Source organism: Myxine glutinosa, unplaced genomic scaffold (assembly GCF_964187855.1).
Source record: "Myxine glutinosa unplaced genomic scaffold, kmMyxGlut1.1 SCAFFOLD_593, whole genome shotgun sequence".
Lineage (NCBI taxonomy): Eukaryota > Metazoa > Chordata > Myxini > Myxiniformes > Myxinidae > Myxine > Myxine glutinosa.
This window is the reverse complement of record NW_027616689.1, coordinates 70,691-92,439: the sequence shown is the minus strand read 5'-3', so window position 1 is coordinate 92,439 and position 21,749 is coordinate 70,691. Positions and strand designations below refer to the sequence as shown.

Here is a 21,749-nt window from a genome sequence, read left to right as displayed (position 1 = left end):
CTAAAGATCCACCAAATAAATTTTGAGAGTTAGCCACTACGAGACGATAAGCACAGACAGAGCCTTTTAACAAATAGCAGGCAGACAGCTACGCGATGAGGCAAATGTAAACACTGCAGAGGGAATCAAGAGGAAACGTACGAGTAAACACAGGGTAATAAAGTTCAGCGAGGATTGAAGAACGCCGTGCAATAATAAATAAAATAAATTCACGGTCAAATCACTTCAGTGGGTTTTGGCAAATCATTGGGGAAAATGACACCGTACCTCATTCTTGAGCAAAAGGTTTCTCGTGTCACAGTCTGGAGCGAAGGGGAAACGCATAACGAGTCAAAGTGCACTCCGACCGCTGGGCTCTCCATCGGCCCGTCGCTTAGCCTCTCCCACGCGTCCGGATCACCGTTCTCCAGACAGGCCTCGTTTGCCAATTTCATGGAATCCCTATCCCAGAGCGGCGATCGGCAGGCTGCAAAATACGAACGGGAGTTTCATCGGGTGCAGCATATGGAGGACACCATGGAAGTGCATCAACACAGATAGGCCCGTTTTGCCGGACTGGTCCTCCTGTCATTCATTGGTAGTCCTGGTTTTTGTGACCTGTCTAGTCAAATTCCATTTGCTTCTTTACTGTGACCAATTTTACAACTCAATTTGCTTGTCTGAACAGTAGCCATTAACAAGCTCATTTGGAAAATAGAGCAAGCACAAGAAGGCAAAAGTACAAAATATAAAACCCAAACAGCAATTGTGGCAGTCCAGGTTTGAACGGACGGATGCGGACGCACGCTAGCACACACCTGCAATGATCTCTCCTCTGTCTAGAATTCTCCTCAACATCCTGACGGACGTGCCGTGGTAAGCCACCAACCACTGCCGTAACACCGCGATGTCTTCTCCGCATTGATGCCTGCATAGAACAAAATAAAAGAATGAATGATCGTTTTAAGGCCATTTTCCCCGCAAGAGCGGGGGTTAGCCTTGCGGGCCCCATGACAATCATGGCTCCCTGTTTGAGGCAGTGTTTTTATGGCCGGATGCCCTTCCTGACGCCAACCCTTGGTCGCCTCTTACGACGCGCAGGGATATGGTGTACCTATTCTAAACCGGGGTACACACCATGATCATTCATCCCAGCAAGCTGGTACTCAATTTGCCAACCTCGGAAAGATGACAGGCCGAGTCAACCCCCCTGGCGTTAATTCAGCGATCGACCGGGATTCGAACCCAGGATCCTAGGATCCCAAGCCGGCACCCTAACCGCTGGGCCAACACCAGGGCTAGAACAAAAGAAAAGGATAAAGGAAATCTGGTTGTGGTAAGTGGTAAAAAGACAACATTCTGATCACATCCTCACAAACTTCAATACCCCAGACAAGTCACCCCCACAAGGTGTAATGGGGGTCAATAAGGTTTTTCAACTTTTACAAGTGTGCCAAAGAAAATTACACAGCAAAAATCATCTCAAATGGGAAAATTATTTTTGCTATAATTTTAGATGTCTGGTGTATACAATTAAGTGTAAAGACATTCATAACTAGAACAATGCAACTGTGTCGCCAATATGCCTCCGCATTGTACCACAATGGGTAGCTGCCATCACTGCATATGTATGGGTAGGGGATCACATTTGTGAAGTTTTGTGTTGATCGGATAAGGTTAGTTTTTCTATCCAAGATAGCTGCCAAACCACGTTACCTATGACATCATCATTTTCAAACTATATGCAACAGTGCTGTTCGATGCTATTTGTAAAATTTTGCATTGATAGGGTGAGCGGTTTCAGAGATATCATTATTTCATATTTTCCTGCAATCCAATATGGCTGCCAAACCATGTGACCTATGATGTCATAAATTTAATATTTCAATACAAATGGGTCATAGATCATGTGCATGCAATTTGATTTTTAGGATAAGGCATTCGATTAATTTTTGCCTGGTATACCACTTCACCTATGATGTCATCATTATCATGCTTTTGTTCCCCATTGTGATTACTTGACAATCTGCCAAGTTTAAAATTTCTCACTCAGCGGTTTCCGAGAAATAATTTTTTCATTATTTGCTTTTAATCCAAGATGGCTGCCATACCACGTGACCGATGACGTCACAATTATCATAAAAACATTCTGCATGGGTGTCACTCATACCCTGAAAGTTTCGGCTCAATCAGACATATGGTTGCTGAGAAAAAAGGGGTTTAGCCTGTATGGAAGGACGGTCAACCCAAAAACATAATGCCTCCGGCGACTGTCGGCGGAGGCATAAAAGGTGTGTGGGGGGCTGTGGATAGGGGGAGGGTGCGGAGTAATTTGTTTTCACACAAAGAGAGGTTATAGCCCAGCACGTCTCTGTGGTGGTCCGTGCCAAACACACGGCGATCCCTTTACCTGAGCATGTAAGTGCACCACCCGTGGGGCGGTGGACTTCCTTGAGAAGAACTTGATGCACACACGTCACAATAACAGGCACAGTTCCCTCCATCAGCAAAGAAAGCATCTAAAGAGAATGAAAGGTGAAAAATAGATACATGTGAACATCTCAGAATACAGAGATCAAAATCCACCAATCTATACACTTTCATGTTACTAGATAAGCAGATCCATGGGCTGAGAGGATGGCCTAGTGGTACGCACACTCACCTTTAAACTGTCTAGCCTGGGTTTGAACCCCAACGCAGCTATAAACTGTCATCCCAGTGTTTCACAGGCAGGGTGATTCATCAATGTGTGTGTCGTCCCTCGGATGGATGTTAAACGGGCATCCCCTATGTCGGAATTGATTGGTGGACGTTAAAGATCCAATGGTGTCCTTCGCAAAGAGTAAGCGAGTTATCGTGGGCACCCTGAAAAAAATACAAATTCCTGCCCCAACCAGCAGAGGGCCTTGCATCAGCGGCATGGCCATGCCCTCAGCCATGATGCAGCATTGTGCTACATACAAAATAAGAAGAAGCAAATTCATCACCTGGGAGGGTCAGCAGGTCTTTGAAACGAGTGCAGGCCGCTTGGAAGTCGCACTGCACAAGGCTGGATATGGGACGGGACAGGACCCCTTCCTTCACTCCTGCCAGTCACATTCAGTGAGAAACATCAGATATCTATCATAGGTGGACAATTAGAGATTCATAGGCCGCTGTGGTGGAGCGGAGTTAACTGTGAGTACCAGGAAAAGTGTGGCATGGAATAGGTGGAGTAAGTTAAGAGGCATTTTAACACAAAAAAAATCCCAAACCAAGTAAAACGTAGAATATATTTAGCCTCTATTTGAACACTTTTGATGTACGGAAGGATGTGTGGGGTAACCGTAGTGAAGAGATAAGAGGGAGACTCAAAGCTAACAGCACTAAAGAATTGAGAAAGAGAAGGCCGAGTCGGTTTGTGCAGGTGGCGAGAAAGAGAAAAGAGGAGTCTCTCAAGAAAGTCACAAGGGTTGTAGTCGAGGGGAAAAGACCAATAGGTAGACTGATAAAGAAGACCTGGAAGGATGCGATCAGTCGAGACATGCAGTTGGCGGGGTTAATGGAGGAGGATGCTTTTGTATGGACTAAGTGAAGAGGGGCCGCCAGCCGACCAACCCCGAATATCGGAAAATGGTTGTTAAATAAGTAGCAGTAGCAGTAGTAGTAGTACAGCCCAAGTGAGCTGTGAATCAGAGAAAGCTGCTTAAAGCAAATTTTAAGCTCCGACATGCCAAGCCTTACCGTCTTCAATGTCAGCCTTTTCCCGTCCTTCTGCCCAAGCCGGCATGTCAACATTCTCAATAATAGTCACCTAAAGGGGAAGCAGAAGGTGAAAGAGTAAGGCGTTAAGAGTGACGTCAACAATAGATATTCCGACAAGGTTCAGCAAATGACAATAGCAACTAGAACAGCACTCAGTAGAGAGCATACCTCTGCCTGGTTGGCCATATCACTCAATGGTGAAGAATCCCTTTAAAAAATTGTACTAGCTGGATCCGGATCCGGATCTTCACCAAAATTGAATCGATTCTTTCTTGTCACACACACAACCTGTCCAACAAATTTCGTCCAAATCCATCCATAACTTTTTGACATATCCTGCTATGTATAGTTTTTGGCCCTATCTCCCAATGGTGAATAATCACTTAAAAAATTCTAGTAGCCGGATCCGAATCCGGATCTTCACCAAAATCTAATAATTTCGTCCTTGTCACATACGCCAATCTCTGCCAAATTTCGTCCCAATCCGTCAACAACCTTTTGAGATATTTTGGCAACAAACGGACAGACGGAGACAAATGGACAGACAGACGGGTGAAAACATAACCTCCATCCACCTTTGGTGGTGGAGGTAATTCGTCTTGAATCAAATGTACACAAACGTTTTACAACATTCATGCTTACGACTAGTCTGCATTACTTACTCCACAAGGCCTTTCAATCTGCATTAGGTTTCCTCACGCTGCTCTCACATTCCGTCTTGAGGATCCCAATAACACTGAATTGCATCAACCCTCGAGAACCTCAATGGGAAAACACCGATCCAACAGAGGATGACACAGGAGGATGCCGCTTGGCCCACCACATTCAAATCCCAGAATGTCCACCTTCCGCAGGCAATGTTAACTACAGTTAACCTCAAATGGGAAATTTGATCACTGCAGTAGCCGAAGATGGCCTACATTTTGAGAAGCATTGTGTCATCGATAGTATTACAATTTTACAAACCAACCGCAGGGGAGACAGCCGGCTTTGCTTTCACATGACGGACAATGTTCCGAAACGCAATGCTTCATGCCGTCATTGCCACAGGATGACAGTCTCCTCCATCCTATTCCCACTCCTCCCGCCCAAAGTAGGAATCAAGCCCAGACTATACAGCTGAAAAGCGAGGACGGTACCAACTGAGTTATCCAATAGGCCCCAAATGAAGAGTTAATGGATGATGAGAGAGCACTTTGCTGAGGTCATCAAACAGAAGTCCTGTCCAAATGATATCCTTCCTTTGTCCAGTAGTCAAAGCCTTATGGAGGAGCTTGTACAAATAGTACAGGGAAGATAAACATTAAGAGGCATCAACATACCACCCCACCTATACCCGGAATATGGGATACAAACCCCCGGATCCCAGCATCATGAGTGACGTGCAACAGAGGGCAACAACAACAACATAGACCCGTGGAGGACTGACGCCTATTTCCCCACTGTGTCTGAGAAGATTTTAAAATAAATTACCTGAATTTGAGACAAACCCCCCTTTTCAGCCTCTTAAAGGGGGCAGATGCGGATTGGGAACACAGCCACGTGAGAACCCCCATGAGACCTTTCTGTCCTGATGCATCGTACCAGATTTGGTCCATAAATCGGTCAGGTACTTTATGATGACTTTGTGTTTCAGTAAAATGTTAACGCACATACGGCCGGAAACCGGGACCCACTCTACGAGGTTATTTCAGGTAAATAACCTAACTATAACAGAACGCGGTAGAGAGCATACCTCTGCCAGGCTGAACAGTTTATATTTTGTATTCCACTGATAGGTCGGATCTGGATCCGGACCTGAACCAAAATCTAATCGGCTTGTTATCGTCGCCTCACCAACTCATCCACCAGGTTTTGTCATAACTCGTCCACAACTTTTGAAATATCGTTTTTGGGCCTAACTTCTCAATGGTGAAGAATCACTTCAAAAATTCTCATATGTGGATCCAGGATTCGGATCTTCACCATAATCGAATCAATTCATCCTCGTCACATACCCAAACTGTCCACCGAGTTTCGTCTGAATCGGTCAATAATATTTTGAGATATTCTGCTCACAGACAAACGAGCAGAAAGACAGATAAATACGGTTGAAAACAATCTCTGTCGGCGGAGGTAACAACCCACGAGGAATGAAAGCCATCCCCTTTCCAGGGGAACAAAACAATGGAGTCGAGTTGATAACTTATACTTAGGGATAACGAGGAGTTGGGTTGGCAAAATAAGAGGTTCAACTTTGTGGGATTTGAGAGGGGCAGACAACTGAAGAAGAGGGCAGACAGCCCCACCATCGAAAGCAAAGTATAAGGCATTGAGTGGGCAGCGCAGAGGCCCAATTGATTCTTAAATATCTAATCGACTTAAAGTCGTGGATGCGTCACCTGCTCACAGCGTCCATACATGACGACGGCTCCGCGGATCATGCAACTGCCAATCTGTTCTACGGAGCCGAGCCTCTCAAACTCGGGACCATGCACACCCCTGCCGTTAACAGATAGGTGCAGCACCCCTTCTTCATCCACGGAAACCCCCACGCTTGAGCCTTGAGCCAGTGCCGAAAGGTCTGCACCAACACCATCAAATACCTGTGCAAAAATAGAAAAGGTTTCGTGCCCGGCTAGTGTCATATATGCAGAGCAGACGAGGTGAATTAAGGTTCGTTATTTGTTAATACACCGTTCCTGAAGACCATAAGTAAGCCAGCTGGATTTAGCCGAACATTGGCACGCCGAACATCGCAAACGAAATGGGACGAATCAGCCATTGTACACACATGGCAATAAGGCGAGTCTTAATAGGGGTGTGAGTTCACACATCTGTGACCGTGCCGGTATAATTCCACCTTTGACCTTACCTGTTGAAGCACTGACCTTAAACCCATTGTGGTACAACGCACGACCTTGGAAAATCCAAAGTTCACAGCCTGGGCCAACAACACCCGGCTCCCCTTGGAAACCACATTCACCAACCACAACACCGATACCCAGAGACTCGTCCCAACCTTCAGCGATCCGGTCAATTTGCACCTGGGGGAGGAGGAGCGAGGATGCTGATCAATGATTGGGGCAATGAAGGAAAGACACAATATGGCTTGGCAGTTTATCACGATTGCATGCGTAGGCCTGACGGGCACCCGGACAACCATCGTGCTTAGAAATGTAATCCCACCATGTGCATGAGCACACCGAGGAAATTCAGATTCCCGTACATGTAGCTGACCTCATAACAGTTCTTTGAGCAGATATTGGTGACGGGAGCAGACATTTTTATAGAGCAATGCGACTGTGTCGCCAATATGCCACCGCATAGTCCCACAATGGGTAGATGCCCTCGTTCACCGTCTTAAAAATAAACAAGTTTGAATTAAGTCCCTTCAGCCGTTTTGAAGTATCACATTTTCACCAGTCAGGACAGGTTTCACATTGATCGGTGAAGCGTTGAGAGAAGGGATTTTTTGCAATATCGGCTTTCAAGCTAATATGGCTGCCACACCACATGACATATGACATGAAAAATGTACACTCTGCATATGTGTGGGTAGAGGATCACGTTTGTGAATTTTCGTGTTGATCGGATAAGGTTCGTTTTTCTATCCAAGATGGCTGCCAAACCACATGACCTATGATGTCATTATTTTCAAACTATATGCAACAATGATGTTGGATGATATTTGTAAAATTTTGCATCGATAGGGTAAGTGGTTTCAGAGATATAATTATAAAATATTATCCTTCAATCCAATATGGCTGCCACACCATGTGACCAATGATGTTTTTGTGATCATGTTTGAATCGCCATGCCTAGTCATTGACACACGTAAAGTTTCGAGTCAATCGACTTGGTGGTTTGGGAGAAAATGTTTTTATAGGGTTTGAGGTTAAATCCAATATGGCTGCCAAACCATGTAACCTATTAAATCATAAATGTAATATTTCAATACAAATGAGTCATAGATCATGTGCATGCAATTTCAGATTTTTAGAATAAGGAATTCGATTATAACATTGTTGGCTGGTATACCACGTCACCTATCATGTCATCAATATCATGCTTTTGTTCCCCATTGGGAGTACTTGACAATGTGCCAAGTTTCAAATTTTTCCGTTCGGCGGTTTCCGAGAAATAAATTTTTTATTATTTGCGTTTATTCCAAGATGGCTGCCATACCACGTGACCTATGACGTCACAATTGATAAAAACATTCTGCATGGGTATCACTCCTACCCTGAAAGTTTCGTCTTCGTCGGACATATGGTTGCTGAGAAAAACCAGGTTTAGCCCGTACGGACGGACGGACAACCCAAAAACATAATGCCTCCGGCCACCTTCAGGGGTGGAGGCATAAAAAATAAACCCCAAGTTGCCTGACATCAGACTGCAGGAGGTGAAAGGTTTTGCCCGATTGGTCATTTGTCCCCAAATTAAATTAATTAAAGGATCATTTTAAGAAAACCTGGATTACCGGATCAAGAAAAGGAAATAACCTTTAAACATTTTACGACATCAAACCTTCCCAGCTGACCTGGAAGATGTGATCTCGTAGTAAAGGTTCCTTGGTGACGAGGTAACTGCTGTAGCCGGATATCCGCTGGGAGGTGCGGCCTTCGTGCGATAACCGCACAGATCTTCCTGCATCGCAGAAACTCAACACGGGGGTGCCCTGCGGATAAACGAAACGATGAACGGGTCACAAGTGCAGGGATAAGCGAGGAAGATTCGTTCTTCGTTTTCAATTACTCCATTTTGGGGGGACGCATTACACTCCGTAAGCATCTCGTCACATGATTAACATGTTAAAAAAAAAAACTGATCCATCAAAGGGGAATGCAAAACCATTTCAAAGGAACATGCATTAGGGGATTGGTTGCTGAGTTAGGTTGCTGGTGTTGGCTTGGTGGTGGTTGCTGGTGTTGGCTTAGCGGTTAGGGTGCCGGCTTGGGATCCTAGGATCCTGGGTTCGAATCCCGATCGATCGCTGAATTAACGCCAGGGGGGTTGACTCAGCCTGTCATCCTTCCGAGGTCGGCAAATTGAGTACCAGATTCCCGAATCCCGATGTCCCTGCTCTCAAATGTTGTGTTTATGTGCTTCCCCTTCTCTCACCATCTTGTCTACCGCTCCCCTTTTTATATACTTTGTTTGTTTGTCTGTTTGATTTGTTTGTGTGATAAATGTTAGCTCTTTCACGAGCCTCGATTCTGTATACAAAAAAAGAAAGAAAAAAAAGAAGAAAAAAAAGCTTGCTGGGATGAATGATCACGGTGTGTACCCCGATTTAGAATAGGTACACCGTATCCCTGCGCATCGTACGAGGCGACCAAGGGTTGGCGTCAGGAAGGGCATCCGGCCATAAAAACATTGCCTCAAACAGGGAACCATGATTGTCATGGGGCCCGCAAGGCTAACCCCCGCTCTAGCGGGGAAAATGGCCTTAAAACGATCATTCATTCATATTCACGCATTAGGGGATATTTTTTTAACAATAAAACAACCATCACGTGACTGAATAATCGCACTAGTTTACGACAGTGGGACATGGTAACCGACGGATACGTTATCGGGATCCGGGACCAGAGTTTACGACACAGTGGGACATGGTAACCGACGGATAGGTTATCTGGATCGGGTCCAGAGTTTACGACACAGTGGGACATGGTAACCGACCGATAGGTTATCTGGATCCGGGTCCAGAGTTTACGACACAGTGGGACATGGTAACCGATGGATAGGTTATCTGGATCTGGGTCCAGAGTTTATGACACATTGGGACATGGTAACCGACAGATAGGTTATCTGGATCCGGGTCCAGAGTTTACAACACAGTGGGACATGGTAACCCAGGTGCACAGGACATGGTAGTTTACAACACAGTGGGACATGGTAGTTTACAACACAGTGGGACATGGTAACCCAGGTGCACAGGACATGGTAGTTTACAACACAGAGGGACATGGTAACCCAGGTGCACAGGACATGGTAGTTTACAACACAGAGGGACATGGTAACCCAGGTGCACAGGACATGGTAGTTTACAACACAGTGGGACATGGTAACCCAGGTGCACAGGACATGGTAGTTTACAACACAGAGGGACATGGTAACCCAGGTGCACAGGACATGGTAGTTTACGACACAGTGGGACATGGTAGTTTACGACACAGTGGGACATGGTAACCGACCGATAGGTTATCGGGATCTGGGTCTTGAGTTTACAACACAATGGGACATGGTAGTTTACAACACAGTGGGGCATGGTAACCGACCGACAGGGTATCGAGGTCCAGAGTAGATGGCTGCGATGAACGTGAATTATTCAGGTGGTAACTCCGGCTCATTGCAGTCACTGCTGTGACTCTACTCGAAAGCAGCACCAATGGACGGACACCCTGGCACAGGAAAGGGTGGTTATTATTATTTAACAAAAAAAACCCTGCAATTCCACAAAAAATGAAAACGGTGGTGCACCGTTTGAGATATGGCGGCGATAGCATGAATGCACCATGCACCGCTGACGCGCTGCGTTATTCCCACGTCCATACCGAGGGAATCGCACCCAGGGCCGGACCCTGGTCGTCTCCATCGAGCAGCAGATGCAGCGTCCCTCCTTTACGGCGTTTGAGGCCCACACGACTGCCCACCTAAACCACATGCGAAAGGACAAAGCAGTCACCAAAACGTGCAACACCTTCAATTTGACCACATCCGCAGTCCCACTCGATGGCCTAGCTAGATGCTAAATGTATCAACCGGAGACTCGTCTCCTCCATCTCACGCAGCTAAAAATACTGGACCTCCCAAACTAACAGCCTTGTCGGGTGACCATCACTAAGGGATGCAATGGTTCAAGATGACAACCCACCAACAGCTGATCGGGGTAAGGGGGATCCGGGACGACTTTCCCAGCGTCCCACAGGCACATCCCACATTCAAATGAAATACATATACAGTACAGTAATACCGTGCTTAGCGCTCAGGATGCGTTCCTGGAGAAGATGCTCGAAACTGCGCTAAAAGGAGTCATTATACCATTGTTTATAATTTACTAGCAGAAGTATCCGGCGTTGCCGGGTGGGGGAGAGGGGGGGGAAGGGGAGGGGATGGGGGAGGGCGGAAGGGGGGAGGGAGGGCGGAAGGGGAGAGGGGAAGGGGGGTGGGGGGGGAAGGGGGAGTGAGGGGGGAAGGTTAAGTGGAGGGAAGGGGGGAGAGGGGGGAGAAGGAGGAGGGGGAAGGGGAGGCAGGAGAGGAAGGGGGTTCATTTATATGCTGGTTTGTGAATGTGGCGTTCATCATATTTCTGAGTTAAGTGTGATGCGGGACGAAGCCATTCAGGAAGAAGAAGAAGCTGTAGTACCAAATTCGTACACTTGCGGAATTGTTTGATTTATTTGTATTCAAATGTCTGGTGATTGTTTTGTATTTATTTATGCGAATGTGTACTTGTATATATTAACTGTCATTAATTTTAAAAAGCTTAGGCACTAATCGAGCGATTTTTTTTTTTTTTACTCCAAAAAAACGATATTTTCCCATTATTATTTTTTTTTTTTGCCTAAAACACTCCCAGGCACTCACTGATGAACCTCTGAAATTTGACGAAGATCCGTTCAGCCAACTCTGAGAAAAATGGCGACACAGACACACACACACACACACACACACACACACACACACACACACACACACACACACACACACACACACACACACACACACACACCTCTCTTATATAGTAGATATGGAGATGTGTTCACGACAGCAGTATTTCTTACCCACGAATGGTGTGCGAGAGCTTCATTGTGGTATCGGTAATACAGATGGTAAACAATACCATACGAAAATATGCAATTTGATCTCTGTCTGTCTGTCTGACCACGATACATTCGGTCGTTACTTATCCAATCGCAACCAAAATTGACAGGGGGACTAAAGGTCACACGATGGAGGTTGTCGTGATTTAACAACACAGTGGGACATGGTACACAGTGGGACACAGTGGGACATGGACATGGACAGCGATCGACCGGGTCACACGATGGAGGTTGTCGTGATTTAACTTCCCCCCTACCCAAGGGGGATTTGCACCTTGCACAAACTCCGTGTCGAGGTGTATAATAGGTTAGTTATCATGTAAAGATTCTTATAACCTGATGCACAATCATATTCCTAAGGTTCGTTAGCATTTTTTGACGTACTAACGCATGGACGGTGTATCGGCTAACAGTCGCTGGTCCACACTTGTCGGTACCATTACAACCAGTTATCCAGTTCCGTCAGGTCGTGGCCGATTTCTGGCGACATTCATGTATCAGATATCTCCAAGCATCAGATGGATTACAGGAGGCCGATATCAGATATCTACCCTGCACCGCTTTCCAAAACTCTGGCAGAGACAGCTTGGTTGCAACCTTTACCACATCCATTGGAGGTAAGTTCCATTACCAATCAGCTTGCCAAGCCAGCCGTTCCTCATCAACCGTTTCGTTAAGTGCTTGCTTGAGTGCTTAAGCCACTTGGTGAGCGCTCCACAAGCCGATTGGTAATGGAACACACCCCTTTTGACCATTTCGATCTTCTCAGTTGACAATGAACCACCTTTAGAAGCCATTTTCCCCACAGAGCAGGGTTGGCCTTTTTTGGGCACCGTAGTCCCCTTTTTGAAGCAACGTTTTATGGCCGGATGCCCTTCCTGCCGCCAACCCTGTTAGTCGCCTCTTGCGACACACAGGGAATTACCAGTTAACTGGTACTCAATTTGCCGACCTCAGAAGGATGACAGGTTGAGTCAACCCCCCTGGCATTAATTCAGCGATCGACCGGGATTCAAACCCAGGATCCTAGAATCCCAAGCCGGCACCCTAACCGCTAAGCCAACACCAGGCATTCAGTTGACAAATATTTGAGTGTTTTTAGGTTTAAATAAAGACGAGCTTTTTCACCGTCTGCAGCAGGCTCATCAAGTCCTCTTCACTTTCTGCCAAGAGAGTGGTATCATCAGCATACCTCAGATTGTTGATACATCTTCCTCCAATCCCGACTCCGGCCTCTATGTCAAAGTTAGAATTTTCGTCAAAATTATGACAACCACAAATTAATCGGTAAATTCCGTCCAATGATAATGAAAGAACCACCTTTAGAGGCCATTTTCCCCCGCAGAGCAGGGGTTGGCCTTTTTCGGGCACCGTGGTCCCCTTTTTGAAGCAATGTTTTATGGCCAGATGCCCTTCCTGCCGCCAACCCTGTTGGTCGCCTTTTGCGACACACAGGGAATTACCAGTGAACTGGTACTCAATTTGCCGACCTCAGAAGGATGACAGGCTGGGTCAACTCCCCCCCCCCCCCCCCCCCCCCCTGGCGTTAATTCAGCAATTGACCAGGATTCGAACCTAGGATCCCAAGCCGGCACCCTAACCGCTAAGCCAACACCAGGCTTTCCATTGGTAATGACACAATGATAATATTAACACGGGGGCTGGCAGGATGGCCTAGACCGATACACACTCTCCTCCAAGCTGACCAGCCTCGGTTTGAATCCCGACCTAGCTGTCATTCCGGTGTTTCATCAATGTGTGTGCTGTTCGTGGTCAGTATGGATGCCCATCTGCCAGTATTAGTTGGTGGACATTAAAGATCCCACGGTGTCCTTTACGAAGAGTAGGTGAGCTATCGACGGCACCCTGAACAAATTACTAATTCCTGCCTTTGTCGAATGTTAGGCCAGGGTCGCCAGTTCGTGGAAGACTTGGGCCAAGCTTTCTCCAGTCAACCCCACAAGAACATGGGAATAATTGAGGCTATTAAAGAATATTCATACAAGTGCTGGTGACTTCCTCCCAAGACGCGATTGATATTTCCGATTGCCTTCATGATGTCGGACTTCCATTAGTCCCTAATCGACGGCTCATCTTGACCATCCATTGCCTCGACTAGCTGCTCGATAACGAATCGGCATTCTACGGGGTAGCGCTAGCAAGGTATTTGTGTAAAAAAAAGGAGAAGAATAAAACGAGATAAAAACCTCAATTAACCCTTACAGCGATGTAATCAATTCCGGAAAAGGCTCACAGCATACGTTTCATGCAACAATACGAGGGAGGACGCGTGGAACCGATTATGTCACGACCATCACATTCATTCTGCCGGCCTTGAAGCGGGTGGTGAAAGTGGCTGAGGGAAGAGTGGAGTGCGATGACAATTTGGTGTCCGTATGAGACGGACGCGTTGTGACGAGGATCCCAATATGTCAAGACACGGCGTCCGCTTTGCTCGTACATGGCAAATTGCAAAGAAAGATTGATTACAGGAGGCCGGTGCAGAAATCAACAGTTTCATTGAAGACTGCCTCGACCGTAACACCTGCCTGGAAGTGAACTCCAATCACAGAGCTCGAGGGACAAAACACACGGCAAACAAAAAAAAATGCTCCGAGGTGGGATTTGCATGTCGACAGCGCTTGTTGCGTGGAGTTGCATCGCAGGACATGTCTGACAAGTTCCACACAAGATTCACTTCAGTATGATTTGAAACATTCTATGGGAATTTGTGGACACCTTCGTTCCTAGACAGCCTGGTGTTGGCTTAGCGATTAGGGTGCCGGCTTGGGATCCTAGGATCCCCGGGTTCGAATCCCGGTCGATCGCTGAATTAACGCCAGGGGGATTGACCCAGCCTGTCATCCTTCTGAGGTCGGCAAATTGAGTACCAGCTTGCTGGTAATTCCCTGTGTGTCGCAAGAGGCGACGAACAGGGTTGGCGGCAGGAAGGGCACCCGGCCATAAAACATCGCTTCAAAAAAGGGGACCACGGTGCCCGAAAAATGGCCTCTAAAGGTGGTTCATTCGTTCGTAGAGAATGAGATGATTTTCAATGCTCGATCCAAAGTGGTCCACGCTCGGCATAAACCGATAACGAGTGGAAATGTATTCAGTGGTTCCGAAAGCACAATAGGTTTATGTACATGGAATACCTGAAGCCGATAAAGGTCACGTCCGTAGCTCCTTCGTCGGGTTCTGGACACGGCTTTCACCTCTATGACCTCACAGCCTCCTGCCACGAGCCAAGTGAAACCGCTGACCTTTCCTTGGCCTTTGCAAAGGGCGCGCAGATCAAGCGTTGCCAAACCGGGGTCAGACGGCAAAACGGAGGTCACACCCACGGCCAGTGACCCCGCCCAACCACGGTGCACTTCATCTACTCGCATCTGCAAGCATTTAACAAGCACTCAAAACAAAGATAGAGTTCGTACGACAAAGTCGTGTGGGACGTAGTGACGCAGAGCAACTCGATAAAAAGCGAGCTGATGGATACGGCATGCACAACGAGCTTCGGCTATAATGTGGCTCGGTAAGCGTCTCGCTCTTTCATGAGCCTCGACCTTGTACAAATTACGTTTAAACAAGCCAGCATTCTACATCGGCTAAAATAAAATGATTTCTGCAGAAATATAAGGATTTAAAAACTTTCTCAACCTTCAGAGCGAATGACGCATCACGGTGTCAATTCGAACGATTGAGCTTCTTCCTCTTAAATCCAAAACATTACATTTATAATCATGAAAGAGCTGCAGATATTTAAAGCTTTTAAAAGTGCAAATGTGGAAATAAAAACGGGTGTAAAAGTATCGTATAAAAGGTGTACAGTATGTTGATGGGAAATGTAATGGTGCTGCTGCAAGAAGTCCCGGGAGGACGTACAGGTAAATTGCACGAGATTTTGGCCATTTCAATGCATCCATTGAACTGTCAACCCAAGCACGTCAACAATACTTTTCGTATCAGAAGCAGGAGTCTTTTCAACGACTCAAATTCGATTTGCGTCCTCGCATGACGGGCCGACTCACCTCAAACACTTCCCCGTCCTCGAGGCCGTGTGAGCCGATCAAAGCACCCAGAGGGCAGCGCACTTGACCATCGCCGTGTCCGTGAAAACGGTGCAAAAGGAAATGTCCTGCACGAGCACCACCGGACGAGGAGGTCGAAATATGAGAAAAGGGATGTGAAAACAAACAATCTCTCTCGACCGATCATCAACGTTACTTTCAAAGGGAACTTCAATTCGGAAGGAAGGAAGGGAGACTCGAATGATAAACGATCGCAACCAATCTGGCAAAGTGAAACTTGAAACAAAGACAGACACGCACAGACGAAAGACTCGAATCTTCAATGAGCCCAAACCTTGTGAAGAATTAAAAAAAAAAAAAATGTACGTATGTAGATGCATGTATCTGCACGAACATCAGTCACCCTTTGTACCAGAAGGTCGTTCACACGAAACATGCCGACAACATGATCAATCTTACAATGCAGGAACTGATGCCTAAACAGGAACCACAGTCTAAGAGAGTGAATGGTTTCATAACCTGGTGTCGAGAAGGGTCCAAGAAAACCAGATCACTTGCTAATTACGGTACGGACAGGAATTTGCAATTTGTTGATGGTGCCGGCGATAACTCGCCTTCTCTTCATGATGGTGTAGCGGCTACCGCTGGGTTTTCACAATCGCCTTGCACCTATCAAGGACGCGGAGCGATCACCATGCCGGGCTCGTCCAGGACGCCCGGGCAGGCTCGCCCTCAACTTGCCAGGCAGCAGCCAGGACGCTGGGCCACGCCCCCTCTCGCCTTTCCTGGGCAAACGCTCCGGGATAATATGTATATATATTGCTGCCCGATAAACGGGCTTTTCAGAGTGCCTGAGTGTTTGGTTTGATTAAAGCAACTCGGATGAATTCCAGCTTTTTGTCGCGTCCATTCTTCCGATCGACGTGGGAGCCCCAGCTCCTTCATTGGTGACCTACCGACATGGACACGGCAGTCGCCCTTAAACTGCCTACCTTCTGGGAGGCTCACGCGGCGGTTTGGTTCGCACAGGCAGATTCCCTGTTCGCCCTGCGAGGCATCACGGCCGACGACACCCGCTTCCACCATGTGGTAGCAGCGCTCGGTTCGGCCACCGCGGCCCGCGCCCTGAGCCTCCCCTCGAGAGCCCGCCAGCCGCTGACAAATACGGCGCGATTAAGAAGCTTCTCCTCGACGCTTTCGCCCTCCCATCGGCGGAACGCGCACGGCGCCTGCTCGACCTGCCCGAGCTCGGCGACACGCGCCCTTCCGAGCGAATGGACTACATGCTTTCACTGCTCGGCGAGCACTCTCCGGCATTCCTGTTCCGGGAGCTGTTCCTCCGTCAGCTGCCTAACCCGGTACGCCTCGCCCTGGCAAGCACGACGATCACAGATCCCCGGGCCCTTGCCAGAGAAGCCGACAAGATCTCCGCCGCAGGACAGCGCATCGCAGCGGCGACATGGGACCCACCGCCGTCCGACGCAACACCCATGGCGCCCGAGCACCCGGCACGGTCGACGACCGAACTGCCGACGCAATTGGCGGCCGCTACACCGAACCGCCCACCACCACACCGGACCCCCTCCCACGACCCGCCAGGGGTCGCTTCGGCCGGGTCATCAGGACCCCCCTCAAATTGACCCTGCCGGTGCAAGTCGATTCTGGGGGGACGTGTGTAGCGGCTACCGCTGGGTTTTCACAATCGCCTTGCACCTATCAAGGACGCGGAGCGATCACCATGCCGGGCTCATCCAGGACGCCCGGGCAGGCCCGCGCTCAACTTGCCAGGCCTCGGTCGGGACGCCCGGGCATGCCCGGGCATGCCCGGGCAGGCTCGCCCTCAACTTGCCAGGCCGCAGCCAGGACGCTGGGCCACGCCCCCTCTCGCCTTTCCTGGGCAAACGCTCCGGGATAATATGTATATATATTGCTGCCCGATAAACGGGCTTTTCAGAGTGCCTGAGTGTTTGGTTTGATTAAAGCAACTCGGATGAATTCCAGCTTTTTGTCGCGTCCATTCTTCCGATCGACGTGGGAGCCCCAGCTCCTTCAATGGGATCTTTAACGCCCACCAATGCTGGCAGAAGGGACGTCCAGCTTAACATCCGTCCGAGGGATGGCACACACATCGAGGGCTCGTCCTGCACGGGAAACACCGGGATGAGAGTTTGTAGCTATGCCAACATTAGAAACCCAGGGTAACCAGCTCAGAGGTCTGGTCCAGGGGGTAGAATGAGGGAAATATTAAAATACCTCAAGGCTATCATACGACCTGTATGTAGGTACATTTTTACCCGACGCTCGCGAAGTAAAAGGCAAAGTTAAGCGATCGGTTGCGCGAGTACGTGTGGCGTACGTACGTACGTGGCTGCATTTAAAATAAAAAAAATTCTCGGCAACCGTTGATCCGATTGACACAAAATTTTCACCATACGAGCGCCTCTGCCTGTACAATTTTTTTTAAATCATAATTATGACGTCATAGGTTATGTGCTCTGGACACCACCTTCGAAAAATGTTACACCTCGATATCTCTGAAACCACTCAATTGAAAAAAATTAAACAAGGCTCATTGTCAAGTACTCCCCATGGGAAATAAGATATGTTCATGACGATGTCATCGGTGCCTTCATTATGATGTCATAAAGTACAACGCTTGATCCGATCAGTATGAAAAAAATTATTCTCTGCAACTGTTAGTCCGGTGGACACAAAATTTTCCCCATGGAAGCGCCGCCTCCTGCAGAATTTTTTAATGATCATTATGACATCATAGGTCACGTGGTACAGGCACCATCTTGGAAAAACTGAAAAACTTTGCACCTACCGGTATATCCGAAACCGCTCCTTTTAAAAAATTGAAACATGGTGCGTTATCTTATTCCCCATGGGAAGTACTTGACATGTCAATGATGATGTCATTGGTACCTTCATTATGACGTCATGATTCGATAAGTACAATGCTTGATCCGATCAGTATGAGTTTTTCTCTCTGCAACTGTTGGTCCGATTGACACAAAATTTTCACCATCGGAGCGCCTCCTCCTGTATAATTTTTCGTGATAATTATAACGACATAGGTCACTTGGTACATGTGCAATCTTGGAAAAACCAAAAAAAGTTGCACCTCTATATCTTCGAAACCACTCCATGAAAAAACGTGGTTCATTGTAAAGAACTCTGCATGGAGAATAAGTGTCATTAACGATGACGTCATTGGTGCATTGCTTATGACGTCATATTACGACAGGGACAACGCTTAGTCTGATCAGTTTGAAATTTCTTGAGTGATCTATGCAACAATTGCATTGGAGAATGTAAATTTATGATGTCATCGGTCACGTGGTCTGGCAGCCATATTGGATCCAAAAAAAAAAAAAAAAACCTTTAAAATCAGAATAGTTGGCTCGTGCCAGGTTGACTGCACGGGTTAAGTATTCTATGAACACCACCTCGTTTTATTACGGATCTAGTCTTGGGGGTAAAATGAAGGATAGATTTGAATAGTTATCTCATGGGGCGTGTTAAATGCGGTGTCATTTCATGATTATAAAGATCGAATCCGCACGTTCAACTGTCTGTATCTAAACCCCACCTTTCTCCCTTTCCTACATTCTAGAATCTTCCTCGTCGTCCATCTTTCCTTTTATGGAATTTTCTCCCTGTAATAACCAATGAGCGAGATCCACAGCATGATCGCGGTCAGCGCAAGGCCACACCCTTGTATTGGCATCCGTTTGGTGGCACTGTCCAATGAACTTCTGCTGCTGACTAGCACTAGATGACCCTGAGGGAGACACCCAAGGTGCGGTGAAGACAGAACCGCAACAAACCGTTGAGCACCTGCCCAGGTCGACCCCAACGGCCGACCCGTTCAAGGAGAGAGCACTTGCACAATGCAACCAGACCATTTGCGCGAGCAGCGCCGTGCAGCAAAGCTTTCTTTGTCTCTTCATTCTCCTTCTGAATCCCGTGTTTCTCCCTGAATGAAAGGGATGAGGTATACTTGCTAAGGCTAAGGCCGTCGTAGTTTTGAGGCGCATTACATACAATTCATTTATTTCATAATCACGAACTGGGCGACTGTGCTTCTTTTCCCTTTTCCCCATTTTCTCCGTCAATAAATTCCCGTGTTTGATGAAAACTTGCGTGGCCATCGGAAACGGGATCCATCGGCTTGGAAATCTGTTTACCAACCCGTGAGACAGGTAAGATTGGGTGCGCGCTCTACGCGCCTAAACGCGGGACAAAAACGAGCCGCTCGGCTTTTCCGTCAGCGATTCCAAAGAAGTCATTGCATTCAGACGCATATTCTCCCAAAATTAACCCCAGCAGATGCAGAAACCTTTTCGTCGCACATATTCCGGGCGGCACAACGGTTGTTGAAGACCACACAATCGTAACAATATACCTAAAACATGGCACAAAATCAACAACCAAGAAAAGAAGAAAGTTGGAGCAAAAGGTACAAAATGCAGCTTTTAGAATGAGTTTGAAGAACTCCTGAAAATAAAGAAGAGAGAATTACCCGTGTTGCCAGGTAATGATGTCGACAATCCATCTCCAGAGGAAACACTTACAGAGGTGAGCGAGACCTGCACGCATTGGCCATACAGGTCCACGGCTGCATAGACATCTGGAGGGAACAGAACCGGATCGCGTGTCATGCACAATGGCCGTGCATCGACGTACGCTAAAGCAAATGCACAACGGTGATGTATTTGGTAAATGTGAAAGTACTTTGAGGCACTCCCGTGCAAGCCACTCCTTGGTCCTCTCCGTTGAAATAGTAGTGAAGCTCTCCATTAGTAGAAACCGAGAGCGCGACTCTGGAACCGATCTCCAGGTTGTCCAGATTGGCCGGGTAAGAGTTGGTGGTTGTCACGCCATCCCGCATTACCGCCGTGCCGCTACGCAAGGATAAAGAGAAAACTTTCCTGCAATTTGCACGGCAATGAAGGACAAAGTGAAAGAACTGGTTTTCTCTTGCCATGGAAGGATATAACCTTGCCGGAACAAGTGTGGGATTCACTCCATCATTGTGGGGGTGTGAATGCGCTTGGCCTTCAAGACTCATCCATGACATTTAAACCTGAGACACTGGTGGAAAAACCTGGAATTGTGTGAGCAAACAGGTGGGAAACAGTGTTGGGTATTCTACAATGCCTTTAAGAAGGTCTTGTGCATGCTACCTTCGGACAGGTGATGAACGGGAATTAAAACAGCGTAATTGGGCTGGCCCGTACAGTCGTCCCATCTCAACCACTGGGCTAATGGAGGAACCCAGGTTCAAATCCCTTAACCACAAGTGTTCGTCCATGCTCTACAAATGTCATTGGCATTCATCTTAAAGTACAATATGACGTCTCTGTACGTCTTTGGCCTGTGATGCATGTAGAAGGTCCACTATGAGCTTTAGATCACTGGAAACAGAATCGTGTGAATAGAACAACAAACACAAATTGAAGATTAAGGGAAAGAATGCGTCCCATCGAAGCACTTAACGTCAGGCATCAAAATACTCACCTCAGCATCCAGGTGCCATGCAAAAGATCCGTCATGGTAGGAGGAAAGAGGAGCGTGCTTGGAGGAATCGTCGTCACACCTATTTCCAAGGAACCGGACCATCGTCCGACTACCCGTTCCACGACAATCTCACAGATTTCACCAGGCCACAGGGTGCTGGGCACAAGGTAAGCCTCATCGACACCCGAGCCGTCCTGGTCCTTATGAGCCGACAATCACACGGCACTTTACTCTCAATCGTTAACTCTATGTGATATCTCCACACTCCCGACCCCCTCCATCTCTACATCGTATTACCGGCTGGTGACAACGATGGCATTGTTGAATTCTGCAAGTGCGTGCCGACGGAATGCCGTTTGTCCTCCTCGTGAGATAACCGCATTACTGCCATGTAGTCGATGGAAGCACAGTGGTTGGATGGTTGGCGAGACAGACCGGGGCAGTGGTGAGGGTGGATCATTAGTCTTGTGTTCTTTACAACTGTCGAGTGGTGGTGGGAGAAGATCTGGAAATCACAACCAAAAAAATAAATAAATAAATAAAAGATAAGAGTGCAAGAACAGTTATCTCAAAGTTATCATAACAATTCTGATCATGCCAAATGGCTGTGCAAGAAGTAAAGATGTGTATTAATTAATTGTTTGACCTCCTACAAGGACGTCTC

The 21,749-nt window shown here is 47.4% G+C and overlaps 1 protein-coding gene across 5 annotated transcripts in view; it reads right to left on the bottom strand.

Annotated features, from left to right (window-relative positions):
• Positions 1 to 21,749, bottom strand: part of NEURL4 (neuralized E3 ubiquitin protein ligase 4) — a 59,808-nt gene that overhangs the window by 1,116 nt on the left and 36,943 nt on the right. For all 5 annotated transcript variants that reach the window (XM_068118084.2, XM_068118085.2, XM_068118082.2 and 2 more), the window contains exons 13-28: positions 21,383 to 21,590; positions 21,086 to 21,241; positions 20,300 to 20,469; positions 20,088 to 20,195; positions 15,560 to 15,666; positions 14,687 to 14,920; positions 10,263 to 10,361; positions 9,987 to 10,109; positions 8,246 to 8,383; positions 6,594 to 6,749; positions 6,105 to 6,308; positions 3,703 to 3,772; positions 2,967 to 3,065; positions 2,390 to 2,498; positions 798 to 907; positions 268 to 466 (exon numbers count right to left, since the gene is read on the bottom strand). In XM_068118084.2, coding sequence (XP_067974185.2) covers positions 268 to 466; positions 798 to 907; positions 2,390 to 2,498; positions 2,967 to 3,065; positions 3,703 to 3,772; positions 6,105 to 6,308; positions 6,594 to 6,749; positions 8,246 to 8,383; positions 9,987 to 10,109; positions 10,263 to 10,361; positions 14,687 to 14,920; positions 15,560 to 15,666; positions 20,088 to 20,195; positions 20,300 to 20,469; positions 21,086 to 21,241; positions 21,383 to 21,590 — 2,290 coding nt within the window. The remainder of the gene's footprint in view (positions 1 to 267; positions 467 to 797; positions 908 to 2,389; positions 2,499 to 2,966; positions 3,066 to 3,702; positions 3,773 to 6,104; positions 6,309 to 6,593; positions 6,750 to 8,245; positions 8,384 to 9,986; positions 10,110 to 10,262; positions 10,362 to 14,686; positions 14,921 to 15,559; positions 15,667 to 20,087; positions 20,196 to 20,299; positions 20,470 to 21,085; positions 21,242 to 21,382; positions 21,591 to 21,749) is intronic.